At 53.1% G+C, this 22,395-nt stretch overlaps 7 protein-coding genes across 7 annotated transcripts; 2 read left to right on the top strand and 5 right to left on the bottom strand.

Moving 5' to 3' along the window:
• Nucleotides 1-233: 233 nt before the first annotated feature.
• On the bottom strand, nt 234-3,297 carry LTS14_001614 (uncharacterized protein; the record flags this gene model as incomplete). Its single annotated transcript, XM_064834323.1, has 3 exons — nt 234-323; nt 396-510; nt 578-3,297. The coding sequence occupies 3 exons, from the start codon at nt 3,295-3,297 to the stop codon at nt 234-236; spliced, it is 2,925 nt and encodes a 974-aa protein (XP_064698187.1).
• Nucleotides 3,298-4,160: 863 nt separating this feature from the next.
• On the bottom strand, nt 4,161-9,721 carry SCC2 (Sister chromatid cohesion protein 2; the record flags this gene model as incomplete). Its single annotated transcript, XM_064834322.1, has 2 exons — nt 4,161-9,463; nt 9,571-9,721. The coding sequence occupies 2 exons, from the start codon at nt 9,719-9,721 to the stop codon at nt 4,161-4,163; spliced, it is 5,454 nt and encodes a 1,817-aa protein (XP_064698186.1).
• Nucleotides 9,722-10,657: 936 nt separating this feature from the next.
• On the bottom strand, nt 10,658-11,674 carry LIA1 (deoxyhypusine hydroxylase; the record flags this gene model as incomplete). The annotated part of the gene is made up of 2 exons (XM_064834321.1): nt 10,658-11,322; nt 11,413-11,674. 2 exons carry the CDS (start codon nt 11,672-11,674, stop codon nt 10,658-10,660), a joined length of 927 nt encoding a protein of 308 aa, XP_064698185.1.
• Nucleotides 11,675-12,095: 421 nt separating this feature from the next.
• On the bottom strand, nt 12,096-12,482 carry LTS14_001611 (uncharacterized protein; the record flags this gene model as incomplete). The annotated part of the gene is made up of 1 exon (XM_064834320.1): nt 12,096-12,482. One exon carries the CDS (start codon nt 12,480-12,482, stop codon nt 12,096-12,098), a length of 387 nt encoding a protein of 128 aa, XP_064698184.1.
• Nucleotides 12,483-12,921: 439 nt separating this feature from the next.
• On the bottom strand, nt 12,922-15,570 carry SYF1 (pre-mRNA-splicing factor syf1; the record flags this gene model as incomplete). Its single annotated transcript, XM_064834319.1, has 1 exon — nt 12,922-15,570. The coding sequence occupies one exon, from the start codon at nt 15,568-15,570 to the stop codon at nt 12,922-12,924; it is 2,649 nt and encodes an 882-aa protein (XP_064698183.1).
• Nucleotides 15,571-15,967: 397 nt separating this feature from the next.
• On the top strand, nt 15,968-16,869 carry VMA8 (H(+)-transporting V1 sector ATPase subunit D; the record flags this gene model as incomplete). The annotated part of the gene is made up of 2 exons (XM_064834318.1): nt 15,968-15,982; nt 16,042-16,869. The coding sequence occupies 2 exons, from the start codon at nt 15,968-15,970 to the stop codon at nt 16,867-16,869; spliced, it is 843 nt and encodes a 280-aa protein (XP_064698182.1).
• Nucleotides 16,870-19,094: 2,225 nt separating this feature from the next.
• On the top strand, nt 19,095-21,635 carry LTS14_001608 (uncharacterized protein; the record flags this gene model as incomplete). Its single annotated transcript, XM_064834317.1, is given in 2 exon segments — nt 19,095-21,527; nt 21,540-21,635. 2 exon segments carry the CDS (start codon nt 19,095-19,097, stop codon nt 21,633-21,635), a joined length of 2,529 nt encoding a protein of 842 aa, XP_064698181.1.
• Between the last annotated feature and the right edge of the window lie 760 nt (nt 21,636-22,395).

The following is a 22,395-nucleotide window of genomic DNA, read 5'->3' as shown; positions in this document are numbered from 1 at the left end:
AGATGTCGCAGGCGTTAATGGCTGTACAGTGATGTACGAGCTGCATATATGGATCACGTAACGCCCAAATGGGAAAAAATAGAGTTCACACACACATGCAGCACAACCTCACCGCTTCCCCAATGCCGGCCTGCACCAACCAACCCATGCAACGCACACTCCGCTCGCCTCGCCGACTTGCATACATACATCACAGACCTACGTTCCATTTCCATCTGTCTTAACTCTCGAGCTCATGTTCCTGATGATGACTTCGCAGCATCCAGTGCAGCTTTGATAGCATCGCAACTCGACTTGGCGTCACCAAACAGCATTTTCGTGTTCTGTGATCTTCTTGTCAGCACGCTCGTATTATATCCAAGCTTAATTAATTAATGCAGAGGATCATGGCTTACCGGCGCATAGAACATTGGGTTGGGGATGTCAGCATAACCGCTACCCATGCCGCGTTTCATGACAATGACCTGCTTGCTCTTGTAGGCGTCGATGATGGGCATGCCAGCAATAGGACTGCAGGAAGCGTACGTCAGCACTCCACAACGACCCTCCAAATCTGGACTGAAGACACAATACTCACCTATCCTTCTCCAACGCAATCGGATTGACAGTATCATTAGCACCAATCACAAGCGTCAAATCCACCTCATCGAAACCTTCCTCATTGATCTCGTCCATCTCGAGGACGATATCATACGGCACATTGGCCTCCGCAAGCAGAACGTTGCACTGTCCCGGCATACGTCCAGCAACAGGATGGATCGCAAACTTGACCTCGACTCCTTGCGCTCGTAGGAACGATACGATCTCCGAGATTGGATACTGGGCTTTGGCGACAGCCATGCCGTACCCAACCACTATCACGACTTTTTGAGCTTCTTGGAGCGCAGAAGCGGTCTCCTCGATCGTGGTCTTGGTGATCTCGCCTTCGATCTTCTTGTTCTCGCCTCCTTGCGTTGGTGTCGAGATGCCGCCGAAAAGGACGTTGGTGAGGCTACGGTTCATGGCTACGCACATGATGTACGACAGGATACTACCGCTTACGCCGATCAGTGACCCCACAGTCGTGAGGATAGGGGAGTTAAGCATGAAACCTTCCGCCACTAAAGCGAAACCGGAGTACGCGTTCAGTACTGTGATCACGACAGGCATATCTGCTCCTCCAATGGCGGACGTGGTCGTGAACCCCTTGGCGAAGCTGAGAGCGGTGCTTGTGCATAGGCACGCCGCCGCTATGACAGGAGCGCCGGGAGCACCTGCTATGAATGCCCCGAAGGTCCCCACGTTGGCCGTCAGAAGACCAATGTTGATGAGATGGCGACCAGGGAGGACAGTCGGACGACTAGACATGCGGCCGGAGAGTTTCATGAAAGCTACGATAGAACCTGTGAAGGTTACACCACCGATCAGAACCCCAAGATAGCCGGTTACCATGTGAAGCATGTCGATGTGATTGATGGCGGCCATGACGGACCCGATACTGGTCAACACCGCGGCGAGACCGACCACGGAGTGCAAAGCCGCAACCATTTGTGGCAATTCTGTTGGAGTGATACGCCGGCCAAGAACGGCACCAATCAGACTGCCAATTCCTGCTACGCCGAGACACTGGATCAAGGTCTCGGGTGCAAAGCCGACCGCTGCTAGGGAGGCGAGAACACCAGAACCCACACCCAGGATACCCATCAGGTTGCCGCTTCGGGCTGTAGCCTGCGAAGCTAGACCAGTCAAGGAGCCGATACATAGGACACTGCTGACTAGATATCCTGCTTGTACTAGACCAGCCATACCAGTTGATGCAGCCGCGATATAGCCACCACCAAACAGGAGACCAGGAACAGCATAGAGCCACGGATACTCAGGAGGATCGGTTGGTCGACGGAACATGTCCAGCATGCGCTTCGTGATTACGAACCCTCCAGAGACGTTCACGAAAGCCAGCAATACAGATGCGGCACCTAGCATTTGTGGGATAGTCTGAGGAAGGTAGCCGCCGCCCATGATGAAGAAGCCACCGATTCCGACCATACCGGATATGGCGTTTGTCACGCTCATCAGAGGGGAGTGCAGTGCCGGACTGACGCCCCACACAACTCGGTATCCGATCAGACCAGCCAGCGAGAAAGTGAAGACGTTGCTCATGAATAGTGGTCCTGTGAATTTTCCCAGAGCGAGAGCCGTGCCCATGCCTGCTGTCACAGTGGCGACCTCCCGGCTCACTTTCTGGAATGGCGTAAGAGCAACGACTTCGGCTTCCTTCGAGACCTCAGCAGGCTGCGCTGCGGGCGCGGGTGGAGCGACTGGTGGTAGTGCTGGCATGAGCACGCCATTGTAGGTCACGATAGAGCGTCTGACCACTTCGTCGTTGAGATCAATGCCGAAGTGGCCTTCTTTCGGTGACATCGAAAGCAAGTACTTCGTGATATTGTTGCCGTACAAGGTCGAACTCTGAGTCGGAAGTCGAGAAGGCAGATTAGTGTGGCCGATCACCGTGACGCCTTTGTGGTTAATGATCTCGTTAGGTACGGTCGTCTCGACATTGCCACCTGTCTCGGCCGCCAGATCGACAACGACACTGCCGGGCTTCATGCTCTCGACCATCTCCTCGGTGATCAGTCTCGGAGCTGGCTTTCCTGGAATCAATGCAGTCGTGATGAGGATATCAACTTCCTTGCATTGTTGAGCGAACAACTTCATCTCGGCCTCGATGAACTCCTTCGACATTACTTTGGCGTATCCACCTCCTCCCGAACCGTCTTCTTTCATATCGACCTCAATAAATTCAGCACCAAGAGACTGGACCTGTTCCCTAGTTGCTGCCCTCGTATCAAAGCATCTCACAATCGCGCCCATGCGCCTGGCCGTGGCAATGGCACTTAGACCCGCAACACCGGCGCCAATAATCAAGACTTTACATGGCGGCACCTTGCCAGCCGCAGTCGTCTGACCTGTCATGTACCGACCGAAATGGTTGCTGGCCTCAAGCACGGCCTTGTAACCTGCAATATTCGCCATGGAAGACAGGACATCGAAGCTCTGCGCCCTGGTGATACGAGGGATCAGTTCCATAGCAAAAGATGTGAGCCCTTTGGCCTGGTAGGTGTCGGCGACACCAGCGTAACGCGGTGAGTTCTGCTGAAACATGCTAATAATAACGCCTCCTTTCTTGAAACCAGAGATGAAGTTGTTCGGGCTCAAGGTCGTACTGCGAAGCCTTGGCGGCCTGACCTTGAGTACGATATCGCTGTCAGTCCAGACACGAGTTGCATTGACTAGCGTGGCACCGGCCGCCTCGTACATGTGAGCTGGAAATTGAGCCTGGAAACCCGCTCCGTTCTCAACTAGGACTTGCTTGAAGCCTTTCTTCAGCAGTAAGGCGGCATTCGGAGGTGTTATGGCGACTCGTCTCTCGCCGGTCCGTACTTCAGTAGGTACACCAATGGATAGTTCGCTGTATGGGGTTGCCTTTACAGGATCTGCTGCTGGTGTCGACTCAGCCTGTTCTTGCCAGCGTCGCGCGGAAGAACAAAAGATGCGCTTTCGAAGGCCAGACGTGTGCGGTAGACTCCTTAGATGTAGTTGTCCAGTACTACAGCGAGGGTGCAGCCTTAGAGGCTGCGGACTGGGCCACATCTGTTGCTATCATGAAGGCAGAAGCCGCAGAGTCCTTGTCTCCTGCTCTGTCAAATCGTTGGACAGCGCGTTGTCCTTGTCTAGCAGCGATAGAGGCCAAAGGATGTCCTGGTTGTCAGTACTCGATACGCGATACTTGCTATCACGACTCACACGTGTCTAAAGGACTTGAGCCGGCTATTGTGGGAAAGTAGGTACCCGAGCACTTGCATAAACCTCCTCACGCACAAGGGCCGATCTACCGTACGCGAGGCAAGGCATGTCACGCGTTCATCTGAGGTACGAAGGTACTTACTGGTCGTCGAGCTCCGAGGGTTTGGCATTAGTAGCTGCACCTATCCAAATGCGGGGTCAAGGAAGTGGAAGTGTGGAGGTGGCGCAACGGAAATGGTGCACGTGATCTGTTGTTGTATGGCACAGTAAGGTTACATACTTTCTTGATTTCGACTGATGCATGGGTAATAGAACAAATGGTTGTACTGATCAGCCTGCTCAACCAACAAGACGCAAGTCAGCGAGGCACATTGCCGTCACTCCCACCCTCCATCTGCATCCTCCTCATCCAGCTTTGAAGCGGTGGATTTGCGCTTTGCCATACTCACGCGGCCTCTCTTGCGTGGCGTACCATTCACACTCACGGACTTGCGCTTCTTCCCCTGGCCACCGCCACCACTTGGTGGTAATGAAGGGCTCTTGCCACTCGTGCCTTCGCTTGGCGTATCATACCCGTTCTCCTTCACAGCATCGTCCTCCTCTTCTGTGTTCACCTTCGCCTCGTTATCGACCGACATCAGCTCAACGAAGGACGCACAGATAGAACGCTGGATCTCCTGCGAGCCGTCCGTAGTCACGAGACTTGCAATACGCTTGAGGTAAATCTCTGTCAAGGATGGTGCATTTGTGGCGCGCGAGGCCGTCCTGTTGCTTTCCTTCGAAGCGTTCTTGTGCTTGTTGAGATACTTTTGCAGGTTCCAGAGTCGACGGATGAAAGACCTCGTCTCCCAGATGATGGAGCAGATCTGAGCAGCAAGCGAGAGCTGCAGCAGTCTTTCTGGATTAATTGCGCTGATGCTGTTCGCGGGTTGGGTTGTGTCAGACGAGACAGCTACGCCAAGGCTGGAGCCGGCAACAGTGTCTACACGAAGATGCAGAATCTCGCTCTCAATGGCCTGGGCGATAGTGGAACCAGTGGCTGCGAACGTCTTGTCCAGAACGGCAAGGAGCTGTAGCAGTCCTTCGACTCGCTCGTAGTCAAAGAGCGCAAGATTCTCAGCGGCGAAACGGGCGAGGCCGAGATGGGTTGACAGACGGACAGTGGTACCTTGGCCGGCCATGTCGAAGTCGAGTTTGGCTGCAAGATTGCTGAGAAACTTCTTGCGGACTTGTGCTTTGCCACTCTTCAGCACTTCCCACAGTAGGTTCAGCTTTGAAACCGGAGGCTGACCAATGTAGCCCGTTACGCTGTGGACGACATCACGCTGGTAATCATACGCCTGCTGTACGGCGCGCATGTACTCCTTGTCAAACAGACTTTCGTGCTTCGAGTGTTGTGCTTTGTGCTCGACGAAGGCCATGTTAGCTATAGCGGAGTCCGGACACGTCTCGAGAGCCACGAGCGCTGGTCCGCTTTCTTTTGGATGAACCAATCCTTGGCGGTTGACACTGACTATGATCTTTGATGCAACGAAAGCCGCCTCGCCTTGAGATGAGAGGGCGATGTGCAGAATCTGTGGTATGAAGCGGCGTGCTATTGACGTCGATGCGCCATCCTGGTCGGTAGCGACATATGTCTTGCCGAGCCGATCGGTGCCGGAAGCTGCACCACTGCCCAGCTCAGGTATGTCGGCACTCCCTTCACTTACTTCTCCAGCACTGAAGAAGACATCAAGACCCGTGAGTAGAACCTCTTCCAGAGTAGTGTCGCGGTCTCTGAAGACAATGTCGAAAGCAGTGACGACATCTTGTCGCAAAAGCATCTTTGGGGACGCTTGGCAGACCATGCAGAGAGCGTTTAATGCGAGCTGACGAAGTCTGAGGAGCTGTTTCGGGCTTGTGAAAGGACAGAGAACTTGCACGAATGCCCCAGAGACAGTACTGCCTTTGTACCATGGGAGGATGGACTTGATTAAGGAGAGAAATTCCTCGAAATCGCACACTCTGCCAAAGTTTCCAACTATGAGCATAAGTTTCGTTGCCTTAACCACTAGTCGTTCATCCGCATCGAATTGGGCGCTTCGCATATCGTTCAGATTCTTGAGGGCGGATGCGGCGAACCGGAAAATGCGTTCTCTGTTGCCCAACAGCTGGGTGATCGTCCACACGCAGGGAACGGCCTCCTTCAACTCTGCCTTTGGTAGCTTGCCAATACTACCGAGGAGAGAGTTTTGGAGGTTCTGCAAGAACAGGTCCTTCAACGTGGCTTGGTGCGGGAGTACATGCCTCAAGATGCTGACTGCAGCGCGGAATACTTCTAGATCTTCCGTGCTGGAGAGATTCTGGGTGAACGGCTCAAGGCGCTCCAATTGCGCAGCTGTAAAGAGTTTTGGTCCTGCTCTGGCGAATACGGCCAGGCATAACAGAATGTCTGGCTGCTCGGGCTTGCTAGGCAGGTCTGCATTGTCGACAATGCCGTCCGACAGAACGCGGATTAAATTGCGGCAGACGGCGGCATGTGCTTGTGGCGTCTCACCAGTTGTGATGAGCTGGCGTATCAAGGTTTCCAAAGTCAATGCTGTATCGTCGCTAGCTTCGACAGTCTGGATCAGCAAACATGCTTGCGCACCGTACCGGAGCCTGGTAGCGATGGCTCCGTCGCCGTCAAGCTTCTGACCAAGGAAGGGTATAAACCAGATATCATCAACGATCTGCCGTGCTAGTTTTGTCACCGACTCCTCCGTGTCACTGATGCGTGCGACGACAGCATCAGCTATGGCGGATCTGATCTTCGTGGACTCTGTGCCGGGATAGAAGTCCTTTAGCAGCTTGATGGCGCGCTTGCGGACGGTGGCGGAAGTATCTCGGGTCCTGTCTATGATGCGATCATACACACTCTTGACTAGAGCTGGGCGCATCTTGACACAATCCGCGACCAGCATGATCGCAGACTCTCTGACAAGTGGAGATGGCTCTCCCAGGCATCGTGTGACGTGCGAGAAGACAGTGGCATTGCGGTCAAGCAGCGAAGGGTCCTTCTCCAGAAGCATAGTCACGCTCTTCAGCGCACGGCTTTGTACCCGAGCTTGTTCGCTACTCATGGCAGTGAGCAAGACATTCGAGATCCTGTTGAAAGCTTTGCAAAGCTTGGAATTCAGGGTGACGACCACGGCAGCAAGCCGACCTTCCATTGTCGTGGGGCGGGCATGATCGTAACGTTCCTCCAGCCACTTATAATCAACAATCACGTTGCGAAGGAGAGCGTCGAGGTGCTTGGGAGTGTCAACCGAATCACTTGCGTCCGAAGCCACTGAGCTCTGGCGGCCGCCGCACACGTGCATTGCCCATTGCATGAGATAGTAGCCATGCGCAGATCGTAGCTGAGCGTCTTCCAGGTTCCTAGCCTGTAGAGACTCGACCACCATGCGGTATGGACCTTCAAATGCAAGTAGAGAGGTAGTATCAGACTCATCTGCTTCTAGCTGGTCGACGAAGCGTACAAGTGTGCTACCAATGTCAGAGTCGCCAGTCTCTAACGAACGCGCCATCTTGCTTGCTGCAAGTCGCAGTTCAATCATGCCGGATGCAATGGTGCCCAGAATCTCAAGAGCAAGCGTGCGAGCTGGCACAGGATATTTGAGATCTTCAATGACATTGACCATGAGCAAGACGAGTGCTCGAAGAATCATCTCAGCTGCAGGCCAGTCGCTAGATCCGAGCACGTTTAAGAAGTCCTCTGTGAAGATATCCAGTAACTTTCGGTATGGCTCGTCACTAGACTTAGAGGAGGCTAGAGCGCGATTCAGGAGTGATCGCACAATGTACGATGCATATGTCTGTGCATCGTCGTGGAGAGGCTTCACGAGGGCAACGAGGTCTTTGGACTGAATGCAACGTTTAGTGGGCGAAAGCTTGCCATGATCATCGTCCTCTTCCACTTCATCCTCGCCTTCAGCATCTTCCTCGTCGGCGTCGTCCTCGGCGTCGTCTTCTAGAGATTTGCTTTTGCCACGAGTCGCTTCTCCAGCGTGTGTTGCACAAGTCTGTACGAGTCGCATAAGTAGCGCGGACACTAGCTGTATCGGCTTCGCATCAGGGAGACGATATTGCCTTGCATTCTGCTTGGTTGCCGGAAGTTTGTCGAGTGAGGTGAGTAAAGAGTCCACGATCCATTGACGCTGTGACGTATATTTGGCGAAGACCTTCGCCAGGATGTCCATAGTGGAACGGCGTGCAGTCTCCACATTCTGCACGCCGGATACGGAGTCTCGATCATTGCTGGCGTTGTCTGCAAATATCAACAGAATACAGAAAGCCTCGACCACGGACAGACTGCTCTCGTCAACGTCTGTCTTGATGAGAAAGTCCCCGAGTACACGGAGAGTTCTCATGATAGCATGCAAAGTCGTCTGTAGGACGGATCGCTGAGCTTGTGCGATAAGGAAGCGTGAGTCGGCTGGCGGTTCCTCTTTTGTGCCGCGTATCTTCTCGTGTGCCGAGTATCGCAACTCCGCTATCGGCACCAGCAGGTTCTCCAGCACGGTCTTGATAGCTGTAAGGATAGACCGTAAGCAGTCTTCGGACTGAAGCTCCTTGATATGAGCTCCGGCTCCCATGATGCGCATCAAAGTACGAGCTGCGATCATGCTCCTTTCCGCAACCACCAAGCGCTGATTCCATTCTTCTGCGTCATGTTCTGACCACTCTTCACCAATGTGCAGGGACGTTGTCTGGACCTCCGCCACAGCCACCTCACAAAGCTTCTCAACATGAATCAGCTCTTCAAGTTCAATGCTTTCTAGCCCTCCACTCGCCACTACTTTCAGAACAGCTGATTCAAGCCGGACCTGAGTTTCTGGCTGAAGAACAGCTCGAGAGCCTTCATCAGTCTCTTGTAGTGCCAGCAGCGCATGCGCACTGGCCGAAACCATCCCAAAAGTATCAGGTTGAAGGTGATCCTCAGCATCGAAGATGTCAGAGAGGAGTGATTGGAGCTTCTGTACAGCAAGCTCGCCTTTCTGCTGCTGATCAACGCTCATAGGCCGATGGTCACCAGCCACTCGGTTCTCGCGAATTTTTGATGGCGTCTTATTGTGCAGTACCGAGACGTTGCTATCTTCGGGTACCCATTGATATTCTGCTCTCTGTGCTGGTGTTAAGGTCTTGGGCACAATGACCACGCGGGATTCCTGAGAGCCAGTCGGTGGTTGACTTTGAGGGGTTGACAAAGGAGGCGCTGTGCTAAGTGTTGACTTCAGCTGCGACTGCGGTGTTGGGAGTGCCACTTTGGCCGAGGCTTTGGCCCCACTGGTGTCGGCTTTCACAGGGAGATCTGGTGACTCAGGAGTCAAGTAGTGGAACGAAACTCTGGTCTTGTCGAGAATCATCCTTGCAAATGGGCTTAGCTCGGGTGCGCGAACACGCTGCTGATTTGCTCCTTTGCTGATGTCGGTGCTCGGTTGGTCGGGATACTTGAATTTGAACTGGCTTAGACTTTCCGGCGCCAGAAGCTTCTGCATATCTCGCACAGTTTGTTGGCAACGCTTCCCAGCTTGTTCTGCGCTGTTTGCACCTTGGCTAAGCTGCTGTAAGACTTTGGCTGTACTCATGACCTCTGGTAGATCTTGGAAATAAGTCGGTGAGGTCGTAGGTAAAGCCACCGGCGGAGGTATTGTGTCGGCTAAGCAGCATTAGCCAAAATATATCATGACCAACACGGTCTCTACCTGTGCACGCCACGTGATAGTATGACGTCGTGCCTTCGGTGTTGCAAGTGAACGGACATACCAGCATTGAAAGGGATTATGGAACTGAAAGGCGTGTAGGGCAAAGCCTCATGGACTGTAGGCACACGTAGGCTGGCTCTGGGTCTTGCCGATGCCTGGCCACCATCCTCGTCTTGGTGATGCCAGCCATTGGTATATCCCTGGCCATTCATGATGACCTCTCACACTCGTCTCTTCTGCTCTTTAACATAGCAACATCTTGGGACTGTCTCTTCTTCAGGTGGTTTGCTCAGCCCATATCAGACGACCTGCGGTGTATGCGAGTACGTTCGATCGGACGTTCTGATAGGAGACGTGTGGTTGACTGTAGTGAGTTTGGTGCTACGATGGTTCTGATCGTCCATTAGGCGCGATTGTCGAAGGAGATGGAGTGATGTCCAGAGTCGCATCACGAACATGTTCAAGTTTGGACTTCACGTGCAGTCCGCGCTAGGCAACTAATCCTTGCCGCCGATCACTTCACTTTACGCGCACAGGACGCGCCGGCTGAAGTCCCGCTGCCGCCCCAGATTTTGCCCATTTGAGCTTTCACTTCTGGCACGAGTCCTTCACTTGCCCCATCTACCGTCAGCGACTTTAGATGGGAGCAGAGAGATCGCAGAAGAAGGTCGGCGAGATGGCGACAATTGGCTCCCTGGTATTTTGCACAGACTGTGGCAGTCTCCTCGAACCCAATACTGGGCGTAAAGCGTATATTTTATGCGATGTATGTGGCGTGCAAAATAAAGGTACGTTGCCACTTATGGTACGGCTCGGTTGCCTGTTTGCTTATGCCACCCAGATACATCTTCCAAGGTGGTAGTAACGACGTCGAAGCCATCTGCCTTTCCGTCGACACTTCGTACAAAACTCCGGTCAGATGTGCAAGAGGTGACGGAGGCAGAGAGGCAGAACGACGCCACCATCCAAGAAACCTGTGCGAAATGTGGTTGCGAAGAAGTGCGGTACTATACCCAACAACTCAGGTCAGCCGATGAGGGCAGTACCGTCTTCTACACATGCCCGCAGTGTGGTCACAAATGGAACACCAACAATTGATCTGGAGATTGGCAAATTATGATTACAGATCTATCAACCATCAAAAGGGCCTATGCGGCTATCTCGACTGGTATCGTTGCATACTCCATCTCGCCTTTGCGCTCGAACTCAGCCATATCTAGTGCCACGACAATGCTGTCCCGCACAACCTGCTCCGGATCATTCAGAAACATCCGCAGCACATCTTCAACGCCAGCCTCATCGCCCAGACTGCCAAGCGCTTCAGCAGCCTCATGTCGCACCATACTCGATTCGGAGGTTTTGCTGAGTGTTTCTACCAGACTGGGTATCGAAGCAGGGTGCGATAGCTGGCCAAAGACGAATGCTATCTCGTGTCTGAAAAGTGCCGAAGGGTCGCTGAAACCTCGGGCTAGTGATTGTACTGCGGGTATAGCTGTAGGGAGGTCGGGTGGGGATGCCAGATCTCGAAGCGCAAACATCGCCCGGTAGCGCTTGAAAAGTGGTAGCGAAGTATCGAGAAGTGTGTGCTCGTATTCAGGTATCGAAGGAGCGGTGTTAGTGTGTGCGAGTGGAGGAGCAGGATCGATCGAGGCAAAGTCACTCTGCTTCAGCCTTTCGGCCTTCCCGGCTTCTGAGTGCTCCCATTCTATCCGCTCGATCGCAATATCGCAAGTCTCCCGTACGACTTCCTCCTCGCTCCTGTCGTCTCTCCGTTGTCGCAGCAGATCAAGACTGCACCTGTCACCCAACGCACCTAGAGCCTCAGCTGCCTCATGCCGACACATCGAGTCCTCCGCCCTATCCTCTATCACTGCTCGCAGATATGGTACTGCTTCATCTTGACCCGACTGGCCCAAACAGTATGCCAGCTCATGTTTGAGAAGGGCAGAGGGTGATGTGAAAGCCGCTGCTATTGCCTCTATCGCAGGTATCGTTTGTGGAGTTGCTGGCTTTTGTGCGGCGAGATGCTTCAGCGAAAATAGTGCTCGAAATCTTTTGGCGAGTGCTGCATCTTCGGAAGTCAGAGTGTCGCGGAGACCCGCCACCGTTGGGTCAGCAAGAGTGCTAACGGTTCCAAGATTGGTAGATATCGTAGCGGTCGACATGATTGCTGTGTATCATATGATGACCTTCTCACATGTGCTTTCGAGAAATTGTTCGAGAACACAAATGCGGGGCACGATCGTGGCGTTAATAGAGTTCAAGATCTAGGGTCCGAGCTTTGCATATGGTGAACGCGAAGTGAAGAGTACATTGCAAGGTGACGGCACACCTCCACCAAATAGCAGTCCATAGCTGAGCTATGCTACGCGATAAGATGACGGCGAGCTAACGAGTTGAGCAAGACTACCAGTGCACTTCAAGATGCACGATGAACACGATTGATCTCTCGTTGACCTCTGCTCGCTGCTTCTGGTGACATTGCAGTAGTAGGCGAAGTTGATAACCACCGAATATACAAGCTCGTATCTGGCAATACCCATTCATTTACCCCATCTGCTTGACTATGACATCCTCTCAAACATCCTACCCAGTCCTACTAGTATCCTGCAGATCCTCCCAACTAATCCTCCTCTCCACATACTCCAAGTCCTTAGGGTCCCAGAACGTCGTATTGATGCCCACCTCGCCCTTTGGATCTGACGCATCAGCCGGCCACCAGCATACCAGACAGTAACACTCCGGACAGAAACAGAAGACGTTGTTAGGCTTCCCCACATCCTTCCTCGAATACTTCTTGAGGTCCTTGAGTTTGGGAATCGAGACGCCTTCAACAGTGTAGTAGGCCCATCCTGCGCGGTAGGAGCGGCAGACAGTGCATTGGCATTCGTTGATCAGCTCGGGCTTCTTAGGGACGGTGACAGCGACGGTTTTGCAGTGGCAAGTCGCTGTCATTGGGGTGTCGGTCGCCATTGTCTGTTGAGAGTTCCTTCGAGTATCCGGTCGATTGGTGGTTGATGTCTAACCTTTGTGTTGATTGTTTATTTGGATTGAGTTTGTGAATTCTTGTCGTGATGAGGTACTTATAAGCGCGCATTATCTTACCATGGGGACATCGCCCAAGATTGTGAAAGTTGATAACTACATGCAGATTCCGCCACAAGCGCCAAGCCTACACGAGACACCGCAACGGCAAATCAGGCTACGACTGTGCGAACCTTGCAATCAGCAACGCACAGAAGGTCTGTTTCTTCGCGGGCTGAATGAGAAGCGAGATCATGTTGACAATGGTTGTAGCGCCATGCTGTGATGTAACAGGGTTCGCTATCTTGGTGATACAACGAACCAATGGGTCTTCTAGATCCACCTGACCAGTATAATACAAGCCTTCCACGGCATATGTTCAAATATATCACAGGTCGTCATCAATATCAATCTCCGCCTCGTTCCTGACCGGGACCTCTTCCTTGCTCTCCTGAAACTTTGGCCTGTTCCCACCCTCATGACCCGAAGTAGCAGCCACGAAACCCATAGGTGCTCTCGCTTGTCGCTCAAGTGCAGCCATAGCATCTAGCTTTTTCCGATCAATTTCTCCTTCCAAATCCATGGCTTCTTCCTGTGCATCCGCAGCACCTCCATTGCTCTGCATAGCCTGCTGTCTCGCCACAGCTTGACTAGCAATGAAGTTGACGTCAGTATTGAACTGTGCTTGAACACTTCGCTTGATGCGCAGCATTTCTTTGAACGTGTCTTCGTTGCCATGCTGTACCTCGAAGCCCTCCCATTTCTTCCAAAACGCTGCCTCGACTCTCGGGTCGCAGAACTGACTTGCGTGACCGAAGATTGCTCTCGCGCGGTCAATTTCGCCTAATCTTCGTTCCATCTCAGCGAATTTGATGCACATACTTGCTGCTTCCTTATCAGGCAAAGCAGCAATCGCACGTTCGTAGATAGGTCGTGTGGAGGTCAGGCCAAAGTTGGAAGCAGATTTCGTGACGTAGAACTCAAACATCTCTGCTCTGTCTTGGTCTGCTACGGCACGAGTAGCGCGCTCATAGATACGCATAGCGTGCCGTGCAAGACCTCGCTCCTCTTCTAACGCGCCGTACATCAGGTATAGTGTTCGCGCGAATTTTGGTGGGCAGTCCTCTACTGCTTGTTCAAATAAATCTCGTAATCGCTCGATGCTGATTTTACGGTCGACGGCTTTCGTAAGGTACAGATTCCACAGCTCAAAGGCGACAGGATAAGAGAACAGATCCAGACCTCGCTCGTAGACCTTGAAGGAATCTTCGAAATAGCCATTCTCCTCAAGCAGGTTGGCATAGTTGACCACAGTCTGCGGTGTGGCGATCTTGAGCTCGAATATGCGCTCGTAGACTTTCTTCGTCTCATCCAGGCTTGAGACTGACTCTACTAGATCAACATAGAAAGACCAGAGTTTCCAACTCTTGTGGACTCGTTGTTGCGGGCTCAGCGTCTCGTCAAAATAGTCAACATTACTTCGCTTCGGTGCTTTTGTCGCAGAAGCCATGATATTGACAGCCTGGTCAAAGTTTTCGTTGCGAAGCTCCATCTCTGCCCACTCTGTCCACATTTCTGCAAGCTCTGATACTGACTTGTAAGGTACCTTGACCGCCTTCTCCAGGATGATTCGCGCGTTCCTCAAATCGCCTCCAGCTTCGTAGAATTTTGCGTAATTGGTCCAGAGCTCGTGGAAGCGGCCAATGGCTCGTTTGGGGTTGATCGCAGCAATCGCATCAGTGTATGTTTGCACAACCATTTGTGCGTTGTCACCCCATAGAGCAACACGCTTCGACCATTCATTGACGTTGTATGGGTTCTGCCGTAGCAGGACATCGTTGATCAGGAACGGGCGTCGGTCCATGAGTTGCTCAAATCGCATCATTCTGATATCGAGGTCCAAATCTGCATTCTCGTCTACCTTGCCCTTCTGCTGTCGCTTTGCAGAGTCCTCGAGCTTGATACTGATCAGAGCTTCTTCAGCTTCTGCGTAAGTATCGAACACCACACTGAAGTCGCGGATGGTCATTACTGTGGTGATGCCCTCTTCAAAGATGTCTCTGGCTCGCTCGTATGCCCCTTGGTTGATGTAGTATCGCGCCAGACCAACCCAAAGTATACCTCGCTGGTCAGGAAATCGTTGCAGACCCGATCGAATGATCTTCTCCACGGCCATCGTGGTGCCATCGAGCATTGGAAGCGGGTTCGGTATAGCTCGTGCGTGATCGATGAGGACTTCGAGCATTTCGGTCCAATGCTGAAAGGGTCCCTTGGCCTCTTTTGACTTGAATCGTGGGTTGTTGAGTATTTCGATGTAGCGCTGAACAGCCTCCGTATACCTTCGCTCCCTGACCAGCAGGTCGATGAAATCCTCCATGTTCTCAGGGTGTACCTGCATATACCGTCGCCATATTCTGACAGCCGTATCTCCACCAGCAGAGTTTGCGAATGGCCTGTACAAAGCCCAGATTCGATTATGTTGTGTTAGAGGCAGAGCTCGTAGAGCACGGTCGAATGTTCGTCTCGTGGGAGTGACCAAGGGCTGCTCGCATAGGAATGCCAGATACATCTGCCATATCCTTGGCATCTTGTTGAGCAGCACCAGTGCTCGCTCGAACAGAGCGTTCACCTTCTGGTACTCGGCCTTGTGTCTCGCCGCGTTCCTGCCTTTGAGATGCTTCGTCCGCAGCTCCAGATACATCTTCCACAGCTTGTAGCTCCTCGGCAAAGCTGTCACCGCTCTCTCGAGCACGAACGCCTGCTCCAGCTTCGTTCCATACTGCCTCTTGAAGTTCGCATAGTCCAGCCAAGGTCGTACATTGCCCGAATTGCGCAGGACATCGTTCTCATACACCTCGTCGTTCTGCGATACCAGATACAGAAACCTCTGCTGTGGCTGCTGTGCCCTCTGTACCTCCGCCATCCTCTCTGCGCCTGCAGTACTCTGCTCCGCGGAGGCTTTCCTCGAGCCCGGTCGAGATAGTCCAAAGGTGAGTGCAAATGGTGGCGTCAGTGTGCGCAGCAGCTCGCCTGGCATACTCCAGCTCCAGTGATCACACCGCAAGTAACGCAAGGCATGCGCACGGTGCAGAGGATGCTGTGAAAGAGAGTGGTGCCGGCGCGTGCAGGAGGACTTCTTTCGCGATCGCCAAGACAAGAAGCTCAGTCGAGCGAGTCATGAGATGCGATTGCTTTGGTGGTGTAGATGTGAGTATGTGCGGTATGAAGTATACGCATGAGAGCTATCACCTCTGTCACCAGCGGCAGAGCTCCAACCTTCATCCAGTGCTTGCTTTACTCCGCGACGGGACGACCATCTCCACCCAGCAACTCACCACTCCGCTCCCAAGATACACGCTCAGAGGCCACTGGCAGTCATATCGAATAGGAATACTATAGCGAGCGACCGCTGAGCTCGCCATACTCCGCCCGGCATGTCAGGCGCAAATGTACGCCTTGTTACTTCCACAGATGCAGCTATAGCATAAGTCATTCTAACTGTATGCAGGACAGAGAAGCAGTCTTCCCCACCCGCCAATCCCTTGGAGCTATGAAGTCCAAACTGAAAGGCGCTCAAATCGGCCATGACCTCCTCAAGCGCAAATCCGAAGCCCTCACCAAGCGTTTCCGAGAAATCACCCGCCGTATAGATGAAGCCAAACGCAAGATGGGTCGTGTCATGCAGATCGCCGCTTTCTCCCTCGCCGAAGTCACATATGCCGTGGGCAACAGCAGTATTTCCTACCAGATTACCGAGAGTGTGAAGCAAGCCAAGTTCCGGGTGCGGACAAGGCAGGAGAATGTTTCTGGTGTGTTTCTGCCGCAGTTTGAAAGTGTGCAGAGGGATGATGTGGGGAGTGATTTCCAGATGACGGGTTTGGGGAAGGGTGGACAGCAGGTACAGAAGTGTAGGGAGACCTATACACGGGCTGTGGAAACTCTGGTGGAGCTTGCTTCACTACAGACTGCGTTTGTAATCTTGGACGAGGTCATCAAGGTGGTGAATCGAAGAGTCAACGCTATGTATGCTCTACATCCTTCTGCTTGTGAGAATATAACTGACTTGGAGCTTAGTGAGCACGTCATCATCCCACGAACAGAAAACACGATCAAATACATCAACTCTGAGCTCGACGAGCTAGATCGTGAGGAGTTCTTCCGACTCAAGAAGGTCAAGGGTGTCAAGGAGCGGGCACAGGCTGAGCAAGAGGCAGAGAGGAACAAGACTGCGCAGAACGATAGCGACAAGGAGAATCAGCAAAAACGGAGTAATGCTGAGGATGCGCCTACTACGAATGTGCTGGGCGATGAGGGTGATGAGGATGTGATCTTTTAGTGGGAATATGTTGACCATCTGTGTGAGTGCGTAATTTGAGCGATTGTGTTGATTGAATGTTCGCAGCGTAGCAGAGTCAGACAAGAGACCAATTTCCTATCTAGACGTCCGTCGGTAGGCGCTCGGGAGATGTACGCCGTTCAGGACGTCATCATGCTAGAGAGACTCCACGGGCCTTGTTAATCATACTGTCGGAAGTGACGAGGTCAAACCAGCTTTGGATGTGATCGTTCCTGGTGGTAAGCATCAGATAGTTATGGTCGAAGAGAAGGTCATGCTGCTCTCAGACGACGGCATGGCATATGTCGAGCTTGACAAGCTAGCCGGCATCATTAATTCCGCTTCCTTTCTTGCATCGGCGCCTGGCTTCGCAGCACCACAAGATACGTAGCAAGAGTACACCCACCTTTACAAGCCAAGGTCAAAGAGATTTGAACAGCTCCTCGGCCAGACCGAATACAGCTCACGCAAGATGGCAAGGCCATATGGTCCGCCATGCCGGTGGCCCAGCCAAGCGTTGGACATACAGGAGGTAAGAAACCCCAGGTAGAGATGACATGGACTTTCTGCGTTGAGCGAGTTCTGGTATCTCCACCATCCGGCACGCAATGGCAGACATCGTCCACGATGGCTCCTTCATGGGGCTCAGGGTCTCGGACTAGGAGCAGCGACGTCGTTGCGTGTGCGCAGGAAAGATATGAAGAGCACCTGCATACCGGTGAAGTGCGGTCGACAAGATTCGCATAACTTGCAAAGAGAAATCTGGTTCGGCGAACAAGCCAGATCTTCCACAGTTTCAACCCGGTCGTCGGTACCTCATGATCTGCGATACATCGCCACGGCCTATCATTCCTCGTACGCTGCTGCTCCAGTAACCAGGCTCTTCTGCTGAAGGAAAATAAGAACGCATTAGTCGCCGTGGCGCGCCAGAGAAGTTCTGTTACACAACATGGGTTCGTGGGGAATGCAGTGGAAAGCGACAACCACGTCTTCAACGGCCCACCTGTCATTCTGATGCAGCTGCAGCAGCCCAACTGTCATGCATTGCATCTGCCGGACGCCACTTGTAATGTTCCCAACGCGTGATAGATTATTTTTGCTTCATGTCGTCTTGCAACATCCAGGTGAAGCTCAGAGACACAGTGTCCGGCGGAATGAGTGACATGAAACTGATGTGAATAGATAGTTGACATCTGCGGTAGATCGTTCCAGCTACCAGGTCATGGCCATGTCATTGCGATGCATATCGATACGTCGTGCAGTAATCCCTGGCGGACCGAAGGAGTCGATGTCGACCCCAGCAAGCAGCTGCAGCCTTGCGCCTTTCCGACTAAGTTCGAAACATCGCCGACTCAACAAGAAATACTGTGCATCGCTTATAGCTTCGGTAATGCATCAAGGTGACGGTGTATGGGAGCATTCGGTCGGCGGCGGTGACTGAGGCTGTGTCCAGTGAGAGGTGCCAGCTCAGAAGAATCTCAGCTCAGGCTTTCGACGCCACACGGGCCTACTCATTGGCTGGAGCGACTTCTTCACGCAAGCCACCACATATACACTCACAATTCACAGCAAGCGACGGTGAAGCATGCGTCGGACTCTCATGCACACAGTAGCCAGCCGTAGGTGGACGCACGTGAAGACTAGTACATAGCCGAACCGGCCTAGAATGGGCCACCACGGTAACACCTAGCGCAACCTGCCAAAACACGTCCGCGATTGTGTAGCTGCGTATGTGTGATATGTGATATGTAACACTTCCTGTCCTCGTCTTCAACAATGAAGCCACAGTGGAGCCCATCCAAATTCACTATCAAGAACTGATCAGCGTCTCAGTCACTGACATCCCAGGCGCCGGTTTGTGACAACCGTTTGAACACACTCCACAACTTTTGTACGACCTGGCCGTTTGTTCCACGGATACCTTGCAGATAGGGGCTGCAACTCGCCAGACGGTCAACACAGAAGAGCAAACAGAGTACATAAGATAAGCTGGTCGCACCTTGGAACACAAGAGATTGCAAATTGTCGAGATCCTTATCGTTGATTGACGTCGGTGGTCGTTCACCTGGAGCGCAAAAGGTGCATATATTGCTGACCAGAGATCGTGCTTGCTGGATCCGAACGCTACATCTTCGGATGTTCGCGTTGCCGAAGGATCTGGAGCTTCAGTTAACCGAGAATCACACACCCTTCATCGGCCGAAGAGCCCGTTCGTAACCGCAAACATGAACGGGCAACGAAGAAAGTCGATGCCGGAGTTGTTCACACGCCAACACAAGACGTACGAAACTCCACCTCCATTCCTGCCGCCTCGAAAACCTGCTCGAGGTCGATCGAGACAGTCGAGAGACATGCCGCTGACCAGTTCACCCTACGACCAACTTGGCTCTCCCCGTGGTAGCCTTATCGGTAGTCGACCCAGCTCGCTGCCCAGCATACCCGACTTGGAGGCCGACACCCATGCTCATGCCGGCTCAATAGTCTCACCACAGCAATCTCCAATTCATTCGCGTCCAGCTTCTGCTGCTAGCGCACGCAGAGAATCGACAGGCAGGAGGAAGCTGCCTTTACGTCGACACCCATCAGTGCAGCGACACCCATCGTTACAAGTCGGTCGAACCCCATCGGAAGACGACCCCGTGCACTTGACAGTACATCCTGCTTTGCTCAGCCCAAGTCGCTCAACCCCTCTTCTCCGTTCCGAGCAACCGCGACCCCGTAGCCATCCTCCATCCACAGCTATCTTTCGATCCCGAGAGGAGATGTCAGATGGGCTCGGAGATCCTTGGAAACCATCGTCGCTGGCACCCCCAAGCCCAGCTTTGAGACCTCCGGCTCCTCAGCCACGAGCCAGCTTCCATCGGCTCTCGAGCCTCGACAATGTCATCAGATATCGGGAGGAGGTCGCACGATGGAAACGAGCTTCATCTCTCCTTCACCTCGAAGCCGGCTCGCTCGATATCCAGCCGCCCACCACAGCCGGGTCAGAGTATCCTCTTGTACAAGCTGCTAACGTGCCAACGATCGAGGTCTTGGACGAGAGGTCATCTGCGGCCAGCAATCAAGAGGAAACAATGTCGCCGTTGCATGGTGGCAAGAATAGATTTCGGAGCTTTGCGGCTGAAGTCGGATTCTGCTTCACTATCGCCACTCAGATGTTCTTGTCTGAATATTTGATCTCCGGATTTGCACTGGCACTGCCTGAGCTAGTCGCAAGAACAGGAGTCATCGAGGTAGGATCGGGCACTCTCGGCCTTTTCTGGCCAGCATCGTTGCTCACCCTCACACTCAGCGCCACCATCCTGATCTGCGCTCGACTCGCAGACATCCACGGCGGTTATAGGCTCTTCATGCTAGGCTTGATATGGCTCGGCATCTGGTCTCTCATCCCAGGCTTCTTCACCTCCGTCGTTGTCCTTGACGTCTCACGAGCAATGCAAGGTCTCGCACTGGCAGCTTTCATGCCCTCGACGTTCGTGCTGGTGTCAACGTTCTACGAACACGGTCCTCGAAAGAACTTTGTGCTGGGGCTGTACGCCGGCTGCGCGCCTGTCGGATTCTTCGCGGGTATCCTCGTCGCAGGCGCGCTGCCACAAGATGAGTCGCGATGGTATCTCTGGATAGCTGCGATACTGGCTTTCATAGCAACCATTACTGGATACCTGACAGTGCCGCACGACTGGACAGACCGGAAACAGCTTGGCTTGAAGATGGACTGGCTGGGAGGCTTCCTGATCACCGCGGGCCTCATGCTCCTGAGTTACGCATTGGCGTATGAGCCAGATGCCAACACATACGATAGAGCTAGGAATGGCTTCAGCTTTCCAAGTGTGTATGGCCCTTGTGTCGCTGGCATGCTGTGCCTGGGCGCTGCCGTCTGGGTCGAAGGTTGGTACGCTGAGTGCCCACTTCTTCCCTTTGACTTCTTTCGGCCCAAGGGTTCGATGGCGATGTGTCTCGCCGGGCTATGCTTCTATGCCAGCTATGGCGTCTGGCTGTACGAGTCTGCCGAATTCTTCCAAAGTCCATCTGGGACGATCCATCACCGCTTGAGTGGCATCGGACTGGCTACGTGGTACACGCCAACGGCGATTGGTGGTCTGATACTCTGTGTTGTCGGCGCCTCGCTCATGCACATCGTACACATGAAGATCCTGCTGCTGATATCTGGGCTGGCGTGGATAGGAGCTCCACTACTGCTGGCACTGTGTCCGCTACCGGTCAACTACTGGGCTTTCGTGATGCCGTCGATGCTCTGTGCCACGCTAGGCATAGATCTCACCTTCACTATGTCACTGGTGTACTTCTCCTCGACTCAGCCAAAGCGTTATCAGGGCTTATGTGGTGCCATCTGCTCGATACTAGTCAACCTCGCCATCTCCTTCGCACTCCCGCTATCTGAGATCATCGAGGCAAAAGCTGCTTCGACCATTGCCTGCAATGCGCGGGACGAGACGTCAGTATACAAGCCATGCATCGACAGATCGATCAACTGGAGCTACAGGGCCATGTTTTTCTACGCCGCTGCTTCTGCATGCTGTGGCTTGATCATCTGCGCACTATTCGTTCACTTCCCACGTCAGCAGGAATCTGAGAAGCCAGCAGATGAGGAACGGCCCCGTGAGACTTCTTCTGAGGTTTCAACACTCGTTGAGGTGGTATATTGACAGGGCTGGTATGATTCCCAAAAGTTACCGGAGATTGGCGGAACCAAAGCAAAGGCGCCGGCTGAAGGTCACCGGCCTTGTACGTTAGGCAAGTACTAGACTTAGCATGGTCTATGATTTAGAGAAGAAACGCTTCACAGCGAGGTTATATATGTTTCCTGATGTGTCCTTGCCAGTATATGGCAGCCATAGCGGCCTCGAGCTCTTAGACGATGGCTAGGCGATTGCCGTGAATCGATACCCGGCAGTTTGGTGAAGCATGGGTGCATAGGCGAATCACTCCTTGGCCGAGCATTCCGACTACTAAAAGTCACAGAGAGATCCGCACCACCGCAGGTGGGGGTGTGAAGCTGGTAAATTGGGTCTTCGGAGACAAGGAGTCGACCAGATTGGTCATGTTCAAGTCCAGCAGGACGACGTTGCAGGCCAGTATCCGACCGCCTCAATGGTCGCCTTCCTCTCTGCTCGCACCATGTCGTGAGCACATACATGGTCTAAGATGCCGGTAGTCACCGACCAACGCTGGTGAAGTGAATGGTGGCGGAGCACATGGCCGAGGCTGAGGCTTGGACCGTGCATTTACTTGCTTGCATATCCTTCGTGATCATCCTCGTCTTATTGTTAACCTGACGTAGCCAGTGCAGGCTAAGTGGTGTCCACTCCACCCAATTGCCGCGCTCAGCAGAGACAACGTTGACGGAGAAGTGCAATAGCGCACACTGGCCAAAGGTACATCAAGGGCCCCGCTCTTCTTACACGAGCATTACGCTGTCACATATGCACGACTTTCGTTCGAAGACATCTCTCGCTGCTACATCACAATTCCCTCAAGCTCACTGATGCTATTTCAACAAGCATC

Source organism: Recurvomyces mirabilis, assembly GCF_035927965.1.
Source record: "Recurvomyces mirabilis strain CCFEE 5264 chromosome Unknown scaffold_3, whole genome shotgun sequence".
Lineage (NCBI taxonomy): Eukaryota > Fungi > Ascomycota > Dothideomycetes > Mycosphaerellales > Teratosphaeriaceae > Recurvomyces > Recurvomyces mirabilis.
The sequence above is the reverse complement of the archived record's forward strand: the minus strand, read 5'-3'. Positions and strand labels throughout refer to the sequence as shown.